Source organism: Eulemur rufifrons, chromosome 30 (assembly GCF_041146395.1).
Source record: "Eulemur rufifrons isolate Redbay chromosome 30, OSU_ERuf_1, whole genome shotgun sequence".
Taxonomy (NCBI): domain Eukaryota; kingdom Metazoa; phylum Chordata; class Mammalia; order Primates; family Lemuridae; genus Eulemur; species Eulemur rufifrons.
Genome location: NC_091012.1, coordinates 86262870 through 86273920, shown reverse-complemented (window position 1 = coordinate 86273920; position 11051 = coordinate 86262870). Strand labels below are relative to the sequence as shown.

General features: G+C 39.1%; 1 protein-coding gene across 1 annotated transcript; it reads right to left on the bottom strand.

The window, feature by feature from the left end:
- Positions 1 to 3120: 3120 nt before the first annotated feature.
- TAF9B (TATA-box binding protein associated factor 9b) lies at positions 3121 to 10389 on the bottom strand. The gene is made up of 7 exons (XM_069463596.1): positions 10339 to 10389; positions 9644 to 9725; positions 9193 to 9329; positions 8976 to 9110; positions 7470 to 7545; positions 4688 to 4798; positions 3121 to 3368 (listed from the first exon to the last, which is right to left on the bottom strand). The coding sequence occupies exons 1-7, from the start codon at positions 10387 to 10389 to the stop codon at positions 3205 to 3207; spliced, it is 756 nt and encodes a 251-aa protein (XP_069319697.1). The 3' UTR covers positions 3121 to 3204.
- Positions 10390 to 11051: the final 662 nt, after the last annotated feature.

Genomic DNA, 11051 nt, shown 5'->3' with positions numbered 1-11051 from the left:
TACAATGAGAAGATGCCTTCCTCAGTCCCCTAGCTACCAATTTCTTTTCTATCTAGAGCTACTTAATAGATATATAAAAAGCATATTCGTGTATATATAAAATGTATTAAAATATAAATGGTGGCATACACTTCTCTGAACCTGCTGTTTTTTTGTTTTTTTTTTTTTTGAGACAGAGTCTCACTCTGTTGCCCAGGCTAGAGTGAGTGCCGTGGCATCAGCCTAGCTCACAGCAACCTCAAACTCCTGAGCTCAAGCGATCCTCCTGTCTCAGCCTCCCGAGTAGCTGGGACTACAGGCATGCACCACCATGCCCGGCTAATTTTTTTCTATATATATTTTTAGCTGTCCATATCATTTCTTTCTATTTTTAGTAGAGATGGGGTCTCGCTCTTGCTCAGGCTGGTCTCGAACTCCTGAGCTCAAACGATCCGCCCACCTCGGCCTCCCAGAGTGCTAGGATTACAGGCGTGAGCCACCGCGCCCGGCCTGAACCTGCTGTTTTGATTAGTGTTTTCTTTCCTATCTCTTGAATACTTCCCTTCACTTTGGGTCCCTTTTACCATAGTGTACATCTCATCTTCCACTTCCCTCCCATGCTAGCCGTATTCCTATATTCATACTTACATCATAGACACTTGTTTCCTACTTGTTGTAAAAGGAAGAACTGGAGATGACAGTGTCCTTACCCCATTCACCATCAGTACATATTTTAAAAAATTCCACCTAGAAGCTGAAAGATAAGAGCTACCATAAGTCATTCTTGAAGCTAGATTTAGCTGGAAGTAATGTGGGGAAGGGGAAAGCTGCAAGATAAAGTCGTCTTCATCTGAAAGAGCAAATCACCCACCAGCTGACCTGTTAAGTGAATGAACGCTCATATTGCAACCTCAATTATACATACAGGTACCCACCAAAGACAAGAATATGTTACGTTTTTAACAGATTTAAGCCCATGTTCTTTCACTCATTTTCATTTTGTTTTACTATGATGAGTCATGCTGATTCCAAATAAAGTAAGCAGTTCCCTGACATACAATCAGTTCATCCATTAAACAAATCTTAATTGCTTTTTGGCCCTCAGAATTACTTAGCCTTGTTCCTTTTCTTTGAATCCCTTAAGTCAAAAAGGAAAGATCACTGATAAGCTCAAATATTTATTAATAACCTTGAAACAAATACACTAATAATAATTCCTTGTAGTCATATAGCATTTTACAATTTTGAAAGAACTTTCACATATACCAGTTAAACCCTCACAACATCCCTGTGAGGTAGGCAGGGTAGGTGTTATTTTCCTATTACTAGTGAGGATAACAAGGCTAAGAGGTGAAGTAAGGTCACATAGTTGGTAAATGATGGAGCCAGGACTAGAATCTAGGCCTTCTGACATGCTGCCTCCCTGAGAACATTCAAGTAATGACACCCTATGCTGTATCATGAACATTTCTCTCCTATGATGTTGGTCAGATCTGTTTTGTTAGTAAGTTACATCACCTTTCCCTAATATCCAAAGACACTCAAACTGTGATGAGACAGTTCTTGCCTGTTACTGGAGTATTTCTCAGATGTATCAAAGCACCATCTTGAGATGAAACTTATGTTTAAGTTTTGAGGATCCTTTGCTACAAATTCTAAATTATGATATGAAAATTTATTTTAGAAAATTCTGCAAAAGTATGTTGAGTATGTTGAACTTAAGCTAAACAGAAACAAAATTTATATTCTCAAAAGCTTTGCAATCTTTCCCAATGAGACTTTTAGACATGTATAAATGGAAGATAGGGAAAGGTATTTAGCAACATTACTACATTACTGGGAAACCTATGCAGAGTGTACCTAAATGCAAAGTCACATCACACTCATTTGTTTTCCTTGTTGGCCCTGTAGAGGATGGAGAACGATTAGTATCTATTTTTAGGTTTGATCCTCATTTTATGTGTGACATCCTCAGCAACAAGCTAGAAAAATGATCTGAATTATACCAACAGGAGGGTTCAAGCAATAGCGATCAAAACATATATGCATGTGATAGAAAGGAAGAAATACTTGCTCTTCAGTGGTTTTGCCTAGGTCCAGTGTAAATATTTATCAAACCACATTTTAAGCTATAGCATCTGTTAAATGTAGAAATGTGAAATACGGTAGAGTTATCAAATTGGAATACAAGACTGAAACTGAATATAACTGACCCAAAACTACCTGTCAAAAGCACAGTAAAGCTCAACAGGCATAAAAGGCAAGGGATAGAACCCAATTTACTCTGGTATGGAGTGAAAAAGAACAAATGCAAACCCTCAGGTTAAGGTGAACCACAGAACATCAGGCATATAGAGCATGTTTTAAAAACATGAAAATGACACTGAGCTGTGTTATCAGGAATGATATTTTAAAAATTCCAGTTATGGCCTTTTAAATTTAAGAGCAATGGGAGAAATTTAAGATTATGGGGGGAGTGGAGAAAATGAATGGGATATAGAAAGGGAGTTCAGGTGGAAGTTTGGGAAAACCAAGAACCAACTTAAATACATTCAAAATGGATTCAGCCTTTTTTTTTTTTTTTTTTTTTTTGAGACAGAGTGTCACTTTGTTGCCCTGGCTAGAGTGAGTGCCGTGGCATCAGCCTAGCTCACAGCAACCTCAAACTCCTGGGCTTAAGCGATCCTACTGCCTCAGCCTCCCGAGTAGCTGGGACTACAGGCATGCGCCACTATGCCCGGCTAATTCAAAATGGATTCAGAATCTCCCTAAATCCATCCTTTTCAAAAGATGTTTTCTAAGTTGAGAGATTTGGTCAAAAGCTAGTGACAGTAAAAGTGACTGTTTTACCTTACAAAAGTAAGTATTTAAATGTAGATTAGAAATTATGCTGTTAAAGATTAGTCCACTGACCAGGCTGTAGAACCTGAAACTTAAATGCTGCTGTCAGTGATACATGGAAGAAAACTGCCTCCAAAAATAGAATTGCCATAGTACTCAACATTAATGAAACTATTAAGAAATAAGTACTTAACTTTTTGTACTTGAAGCCTAATGAAAAAACATTTGTACTTTCACTAAAAAGGAATCTAACAGTTTTAACTAATGTGAAAAATACACAGCTACATTTATTTTTTAAGAGAAAACTTGAGAAGGTCTAGAACATTCTAGTTCAGTATACTGGGCTCAAAATCAACTATACTTTTGAAATGCAGACTATATTCCTTACATAGTATCATTGTCATCATCATCTTCATGTTTTCTCTTCAGTGGGTTTGATTCATTGGCCGTGTTCTGTGACGAAACCATGTTGGTAGTAATAAGAATATTTTTGGGCCCAATCATTGAAGGATTAATCAGAACATTTTGAACTGCAGTTGTTGCAGGAACTGTAAACAGAGAAGAAAGCCCCCGCAAACTATGAATTGCCCAGAATCCAATACATGATAAAAAGTATACAACAAAGCTGAATGTAATTCTAATACCAATTTCAATAGCATGAAGTATATCATAAAAGAAACACAGGTAATTATATTGCATTAGGAGTAGAAAAGTTTTTAAAAATCTTTATTATTTCATTTATTTATTTTTAATTGACAAATAATAATTGTGTATATTTATGGGGTACAATGTGATGTTTTGATCTATGTATATGTAAAGATTAAATCAACTTAAATGTATCAAGTACAAGGTTAAATAAGTTCTATTATATTTTAACTTCCTAAAATTTCAATTAGTACTTAGTCATGGGAAACAATGGACTGGATTCATAATGCAACATACTAATGGCACAAGTTCAAGGTCAGGAATCATTTTTTTCCTTAGGCCAATATTTTTATATAAGTTGTTTATTGTATGAGGTTAGGTTTCAGAAGATGTAAAAGCTAAACATGTGAATTAGTAAGCTATGCTATAACAGGATTCTACTTATATTATTCCAATACATATAACTCCTATTAAATGAGTAAAGGTACAATTTTTATTTAAATTTACATTTTTGATTGTGTACACATATTCATCACTAAGTTGTATCATTTTCTTGAGCTTTTACCCTAAAGTGTTTTTCCCTGAAAATGCCTTAGATTTGTGAACCCTAACTGTTTAGTTCACAGTGTTCTTTAAGAATTTGACAAGGCATGTTGAATACTCTCCCCTCCTCCTGAAAATGTTACATATGCAGTAGTCCCCCTCCTTATCTGCGGTTTCACCTTCCACAGTTTGTTACCTGCAGTCAACCATGGTCCAGAAGCAGGTGAGTACAGAAACAATAAGATAGTTTGAGAGAGAGAGACAGACCACATTGACATAACTTTCATTACAGTATGTTGTAACAATTATTCTACTTTATTATTAGTTATTGTTGTTAATCTCATACTGTGCCTAATTTATAAATTAAACTTTATCATAGGTACGTATGTATAGGAAAAAACACAGTATATATAGTGTTTGGTACTAACCGCAGTTTCAGGCATCCACTGTGGGTCCTGGACTGTATTCCTCACGGATAAGGGGGGGAGTATTACTGTATGTAAAATTTCATTCAATTTTTTAAGGCTTATAGACCCCTCTGAAGAACCCTGACTTGCAGCATTACTGTCACCTTCCTGTTGTGATATTAAAACAATCTAACTTTTGCCATAGGAATACAAGCTGTTCTACAATTGCAAATTATTCACAAATTCTGTCCCCCCTCCCCAAATCACGTTACCTGGTTTGACAGATGTGGACTGAGAAGGTGGAATCTGCACCGTGAATCTTTGGCTTGTCACTGACACTGGAGTTGAAACTTTACTGGGGACAGATACTGTTTGTGGGGTTGCTGTAGTTATAATTAACAGAGCATATATATTAGTTAGATACAGATTTATAGTCTGCACTCCTTAGCTTACCAGAAACTACCTTCAAAGCACAGAGAACTAATGAAAGATGAGAAAAAAATCATTAGAAATAAAAGCAAAGTAACTTTTAAAAAAAGTTTACAAGCTTGGTTAGATGCTACAAAATTCAGTACAGCATGGTGGTAAAGAATGTAGGCTCTGGAGCCTACCTGCTTGAGTTTGAATCCAGGCCCTATCACCTACTAGCTGAATTTCCTTTGGCAAGTTATTTAAATTTTTTTGTTTTCTCACCTGTAACATGGGGATAGTAATACATAAGTCATAGAATTCTTGTGAAAATTAAATAATCCACGTAAAGCTCTTCAAACAGCATCTGGTAAGCACTGAATTTTAGCTAGACAAAGCCATGAAATTCAGTTTAAAGGAACTACCGAAATAAAGGCCCAAGTTTTCTATTAACTACCTTAGTTGTCACTTTTAAGCTCTGCCACTTGCTGACAATTAGAAGGTGTCTTCTATGCCCTTGAAGCTAAACCAATATGCATGTAACAAAAGTAGCTGATCAAATACACCCCTTGAGGTTCCCACATGGGAACCAAAAATTTGTTACTTTTCTATGTTCAGAGACTTTTTAAGCAGAGAGGTATCTTGGAGATAATCTAGTACAATCCCCTTATCATCTAAACTCTACCCATTTCAAGTTACTACTCAAATACCACTCCATTTCATAAAACTTTCCTTACTTTGCTCAGTTAAAAGTCTTATCTCCTGCCTCTGAAATTCCCTTAATGTGTCATAGGAATCTTATTATTAGATCTTCTCTCATTCACTAGATTACAAGCCTTGGCTAATAGTTTTCATCCTTGGGAGCACATGGCTCTTGTGCCTTGCTCCTAACAGGCACTCAACAAATGTTTGCTTAATGAATAAATTCTAAGACTTAAAGACTTTATATACTTGATGTGATTGCTCTCTCATATATTTACGGAAACGTGTCTGTTTCCAATTTTTCCTTTGGGGATGCAGACTTTCCATTACCTCCTTTCCCCCTGCATCCAGCAGTCTACCCAGGGATAGAGTTGCTGAAGAGACTACAACTATCATCAACTCTAGGGAAAAAGGGAAAGAAAGTCTAAATAAGAAAGCCTAAAGGTACCCAGAAGTCTGGGTTCTAGTGCTTTATCTCCCAAACCCAGAAGGTGAGACCCTTACTCAACATATCTCCATCCCAAGGTAAGTTTTCCCATGTATTAAGGAGCAGTCCAAAGAATATGGTGAAAGTTAATGAAGCAATAAAAGTATTTTATTTTGTCAAAATAAGAAAAATCCACAGTACGTAGATTTTTTGGGGTCTAAGGATTTACATTTAAGCAAGTATGGAGTTTAGGCTTTAAAACTCAACAGAGTAGATGCTTAGGTCTTAAGGTATATACAATTCATTTAAATTTTTTTTAAAGTTTATAACTTATACCTTTAATAGTTTTTGGTAGTGCCTTCACTCTAGATTTGAAAAACCGTAAAGCATTTACAACATAAGTCTAACTAGGAATAAAAATCACAGCTGATAGCTAAAATTGGTTAACTTTATTGCCTAACACATGTAACTGATTACCACAGCCTAGGGTTTTTTTTTTTTTTTTTTAAATTGGTATCCACGATGGGCTTGGAACATCTTATTGTATCAGAAAGCTAGAAATGCTCACAAAATGATGGAGATCAGTCAAAAAGGACAAAGAAAACACCTTGAAGGGACTCCCACTGACCAATATAGGACAATCAGAACTATGTTATAAAAAGGTTAGTATTAAAAGCAGAACTATTTTTTCTTTGAGATCCTTAAGCTTTTTGGGCCAGGCATGGTGGCTCATGCCTGTAATCCTAGCACTCTGGGAGGCTGAGGCAGGAGGATTGCTTGAGCTCAGGAGTTTGAAACCAGCCTGAGAAAGAGAGAGACCCATCTCTACTAAAAATAGAAAAATTAGCCGTGTGTCGTGGTGCCCGCCTACAGTCCCAGCTACTTGGGAGGCTGAGGCAGGAGGATCACTTGAGCCCAGGAATTTCAGGTTGCAGTGAGCTATGATGATGCCACTGCATTCTAGCCAGGACAACAAAGTGAGACCCTGTCTCACAACAAAAAATTCTCATCAACAATCCTAATTTCACTAATGAAACTAATCCTAATGCCACTGTACTCCCAAGTGGGAGACAGAGTGAGACTCTGTCTCCAAAACAAAAAACCTTTTTGTACACTTTAGAATTCCACTGCATTTTCTTACCAATTTATTCTGAAATTTCTTTAATTTTTAATAAGTAGGCTACTACTGCTGTGTGTTTGGCAACTTCATTTGTATAGAAGATGGAAAGAACACAGTTAAGAAAAAACTCTTGGTTTTATTATCATAGTTTATGCGAACTATAATATTGGGCAATGTCCAATTTTATACTCATTTGGGATCAGATAGTTCTTGTGGCTTTCTCATTTTGAAATCCAGTAAAATGTATGTTTGTACTTTATAGAGGATGAGTAAAATTATCAATGGTAACACACATACAGGAATTTCTGACTCACCTTTTGTCCTGGATCATAGTTCAAAATCAAGTGCTGAGACACTACTTTGCCAGACAGAAAAGCCATTTCCCCCACTCACTTACCTATAGTAGGAGTGGTAGGTCTGCTACTGACAGCACCAACACTTAACCGTGGAACTAGTCTTCCTTGGTTAGGTCCCTAGAGAATTTAAAAAACAAATTAGTTTTGGGCCGGGCGCGGTGGCTCACGCCTGTAATCCTAGCACTCTGGGAGGCCGAGGCGGGTGGATCGCTCAAGGTCAGGAGTTCGAGACCAGCCTGAGCGAGACCCCGTCTCTACTAAAAAAATAGAAAGACATTATATGGACAACTAAAAATCTATATAGAAAAAATTAGCCGGGCATGGTGGCTCATGCCTGTAGTCCCAGCTACTCGGGAGGCTGAGGCAGTAGGATCCCTTGAGCCCAGGAGTTTGAGGTTGCTGTGAGCTAGGCTGACGCCACGGCACTCACTCTAGCCTGGGCAACAAAGTGAGACTCTGTCTCAACAACAAAAAAAAAAAAAACAAATTAGTTTTAATGTTGCTAAGATTGACACCTAGATTTACCAGGAGTGAAATTAGGATTGTTGATGAGAATTTTTTGTTGTGAGACAGGGTCTCACTTTGTTGTCCTGGCTAGAATGCAGTGGCATCATCATAGCTCACTGCAACCTCAAACTCCTGGGCTCAAGCAATCCTCTTGCCTCAGCTCCCCAAGTAGCTGGGACTACAGGCGTGCATCACCACACCGAGCTAATTTTTCTATTTTTTGTAGAGATGGGGTCTCGTTCTGGCTCAGGCTGGTCTTGAACTCCTGACCTCAAGGGATCCTCCTGCCTCAGCCTCCCAAAGTGTTAGGATTATAGGCGTGAGCCACCGTGCCTTGCCTGTTGATGAGAATTATTAATGGATAATCCATGGCAAGAATGTCCTATTTTTGTTCTATCGGTGTTCTAAATCCAACATTTAAACTAGGGTTTTCCCAAACATATATACATGTATTTATATAACATAGGTAAGAACATACATGTATATAATCCTATATAGTATTTAATTTTAAGGTAGAGTCATCTTTGAATGGGGAAAAACAGCTAATTTCCTTGTGATTTTTTAATCTTAACTAGTCAATATCTTAACTCCAAAAGACATAAAATGCTCTTACATAGTGGAATTTCAGAAAACAAAGACAACCAATTGTGGGGAGAACTTTTTCAGTGGTGAGAGAACCTTAGGTCACACTTCAGAAAGCAGGCCCAATTGCTGATGGTGTATCATTCACTCTGTTATTAGACCTCACTAAAAAAAACTACGGTATAGCAAGAAGAATGGGAGTTGTAAGACCTGGGAATCAGTCTTAACTTTGCTACTAACTCCATAAATGAGTTTGGGCTCAGCTTCCTGATTTGAAAAATGACTGTTGGGTTAGATGAACAGAAAAGTTCCTTCTAAGCTCTGAAAATTAAAAAAAAAAAAATTCTAGTAAGTTACCTTAACCTTTAATCTACTGCACTAGCTACAGGAATTTGCTTTTAAATTTCCTTATCATATCCCACCTTTTTAAAAAAGCAAAGTTGACTAAAATTTCTTACCTTTTTAATTAAGGACTTCAGCCTATAGTTTGGAGCTGTTAAGCAGTATCTATCAGGTGGCAGTCTAGGTCCTGCATATGGCTTAATCAGTGGCAGAGGGGTTTGATTTTTCTGCCTTGCAATATCCAGTAAAAACTAAAAAACAAAAAAAAATCCTTATTAGAGTTACAGTTTAAAAAATTGTAAGTAAAAATAACTTCAAAAAGAGTTTGCTCACATCTCTTGGGGGAGGAGAGGTGAAAGACTGGTCAGCACGACACTGGATTGCCAGTCTCACATCATCTGCGTCAACATTAGGTTTCTTAGCATGGGTGGAATAAATTTTTGCATCATCCAGAATTGTAGTCACATATCCTTTAAAAACAAAACAATTTTTCTTAAACATGTGAAGACAGCTTAATATTTATGGCTGCTTGTCTTAATAAAGGTTCCACCAATTTCTAGACAGTTTACAAATTTTGGGTTTAATAGCTAATTGTCCCATATATATGATCAATTTTAAACAGATATCAGAGTAAGTATTGCTCTCCCCTAGCTTGAACTTTTTACTGCTTTAGGCTGAATTTTGTGATATTAGCTATTAACTTGGTTGAAAATGTTCTTATAATAAAACGATTTTTTCAGAATCACAAGTTAGGTCTGAGTTTTTTGGTGTTTTGTTAACTTACGGAAAGCAAATTCCAACATTTGATTTATAACCCTTGGTTCGTACTCCGTGATTCCCATATCCTTCAGGATCTGTGCCATAACCTGTGGATTCAAATAAAAATGCCAGATGCAGAATTTGGTATTGGAAATCAAGGCTGGACTGAAGGTAGTATTTATGATACAAAGTCTCCCTTTTCTGGGCTCCAAAATCCTTGACCTCCCAAGTGAGTGTCAGTTACCACACCAAATCACGTAATATGCACTTGCTGAAAACTTTTATTTTTCTTTTTCTTTGTGGGGGAGCAAAAAGAAGAAAAAGACCAGGGTTGACTTCCTCAGCAGAGGTAGAGGTGGCTCCAGCTGGTTGTCATTTTCAGATGTGGTGGTGGGGGAAGCTAGTATCAGAACACTGGAGGCAGAGTCAGGGCTCACAGATGGGGTGAGAAGGAGAGGCGGCTGGGCCCGATACCCAGGAGATAAAGCCGGGCGAACCAGCCAGAGCACTCCGTTGGACCGCGACCCTCCGAGGGGGCTCGGCCCAGGCAGTGAGTGAGCGGCCCCGGGGCCAGGGCGCACCCTCTTCATCCTCTCCTGTCAGCCCGGGCTGGGCCAAAGGCGGCGCTTGAGCCCACCCTCAGGCCCTCAGCCAGGCCCTGCCTCGCAGGTCCCCGGCCGCTCCAGGCTTCGCGGCCCGCCTCTCACCCTTCGCACTTACCAAGGCATCTCTCGGAGCATTCTTGGGAGGCGCCATCTTGCCCGACTCCATGTTATCCAGCCTCTCGTCATTCGGGGAGAGAGGGCTGCTCGCAGACTCCTCGCTCAGGCTCCACCCCTGGGGGGGCGGAAGGCGGGGTTATGCGCCGGCCCACAGGTTATGGCCGCTACTTCGGGCCAGTGCCGGCAGCGGGAAGCCAGGCTAGCCGTTAGCGGCACTCGGGCGCCCGAGAGAGTGGAGACCGGCTCGGGAGGATTGGAAAAGGTGGGTAAACCTTCCCCAGGGAGCCCTGCTAAGAACTAAAAAACGTAGAAGAGCCGAGAAGCTCGTTTTCCCAGAGTTTTCTGGCAAAGTGCACCAAATGGGCCACCCTCATCTTTGCGGGGGTCTCTCCTTGCACTTCTGCTACCAACATGTTACTTTCCATCTCCCTGGAATTCCTGCACAGGCCCTGATTCCACCTCCCCAGTGTTAGGGTTTCCTGGTCCAACATAGAACACCCAGTTACACTTGAATATCACATCAACAAGGAATGCATTTTTTGTATACGTATATCCCAAATATTTCACGGGTCATACTTACACTATAAAATTATTGTTGATCTGATATTCAAATTCAAATTTAACCGGCAATCCTGGATTTTTATTTGCTAAATCTGGCAACCCTACCCAGTGGCCTGCTCTCCACACAGTGGGACTTTGGTCAGCTCTCAT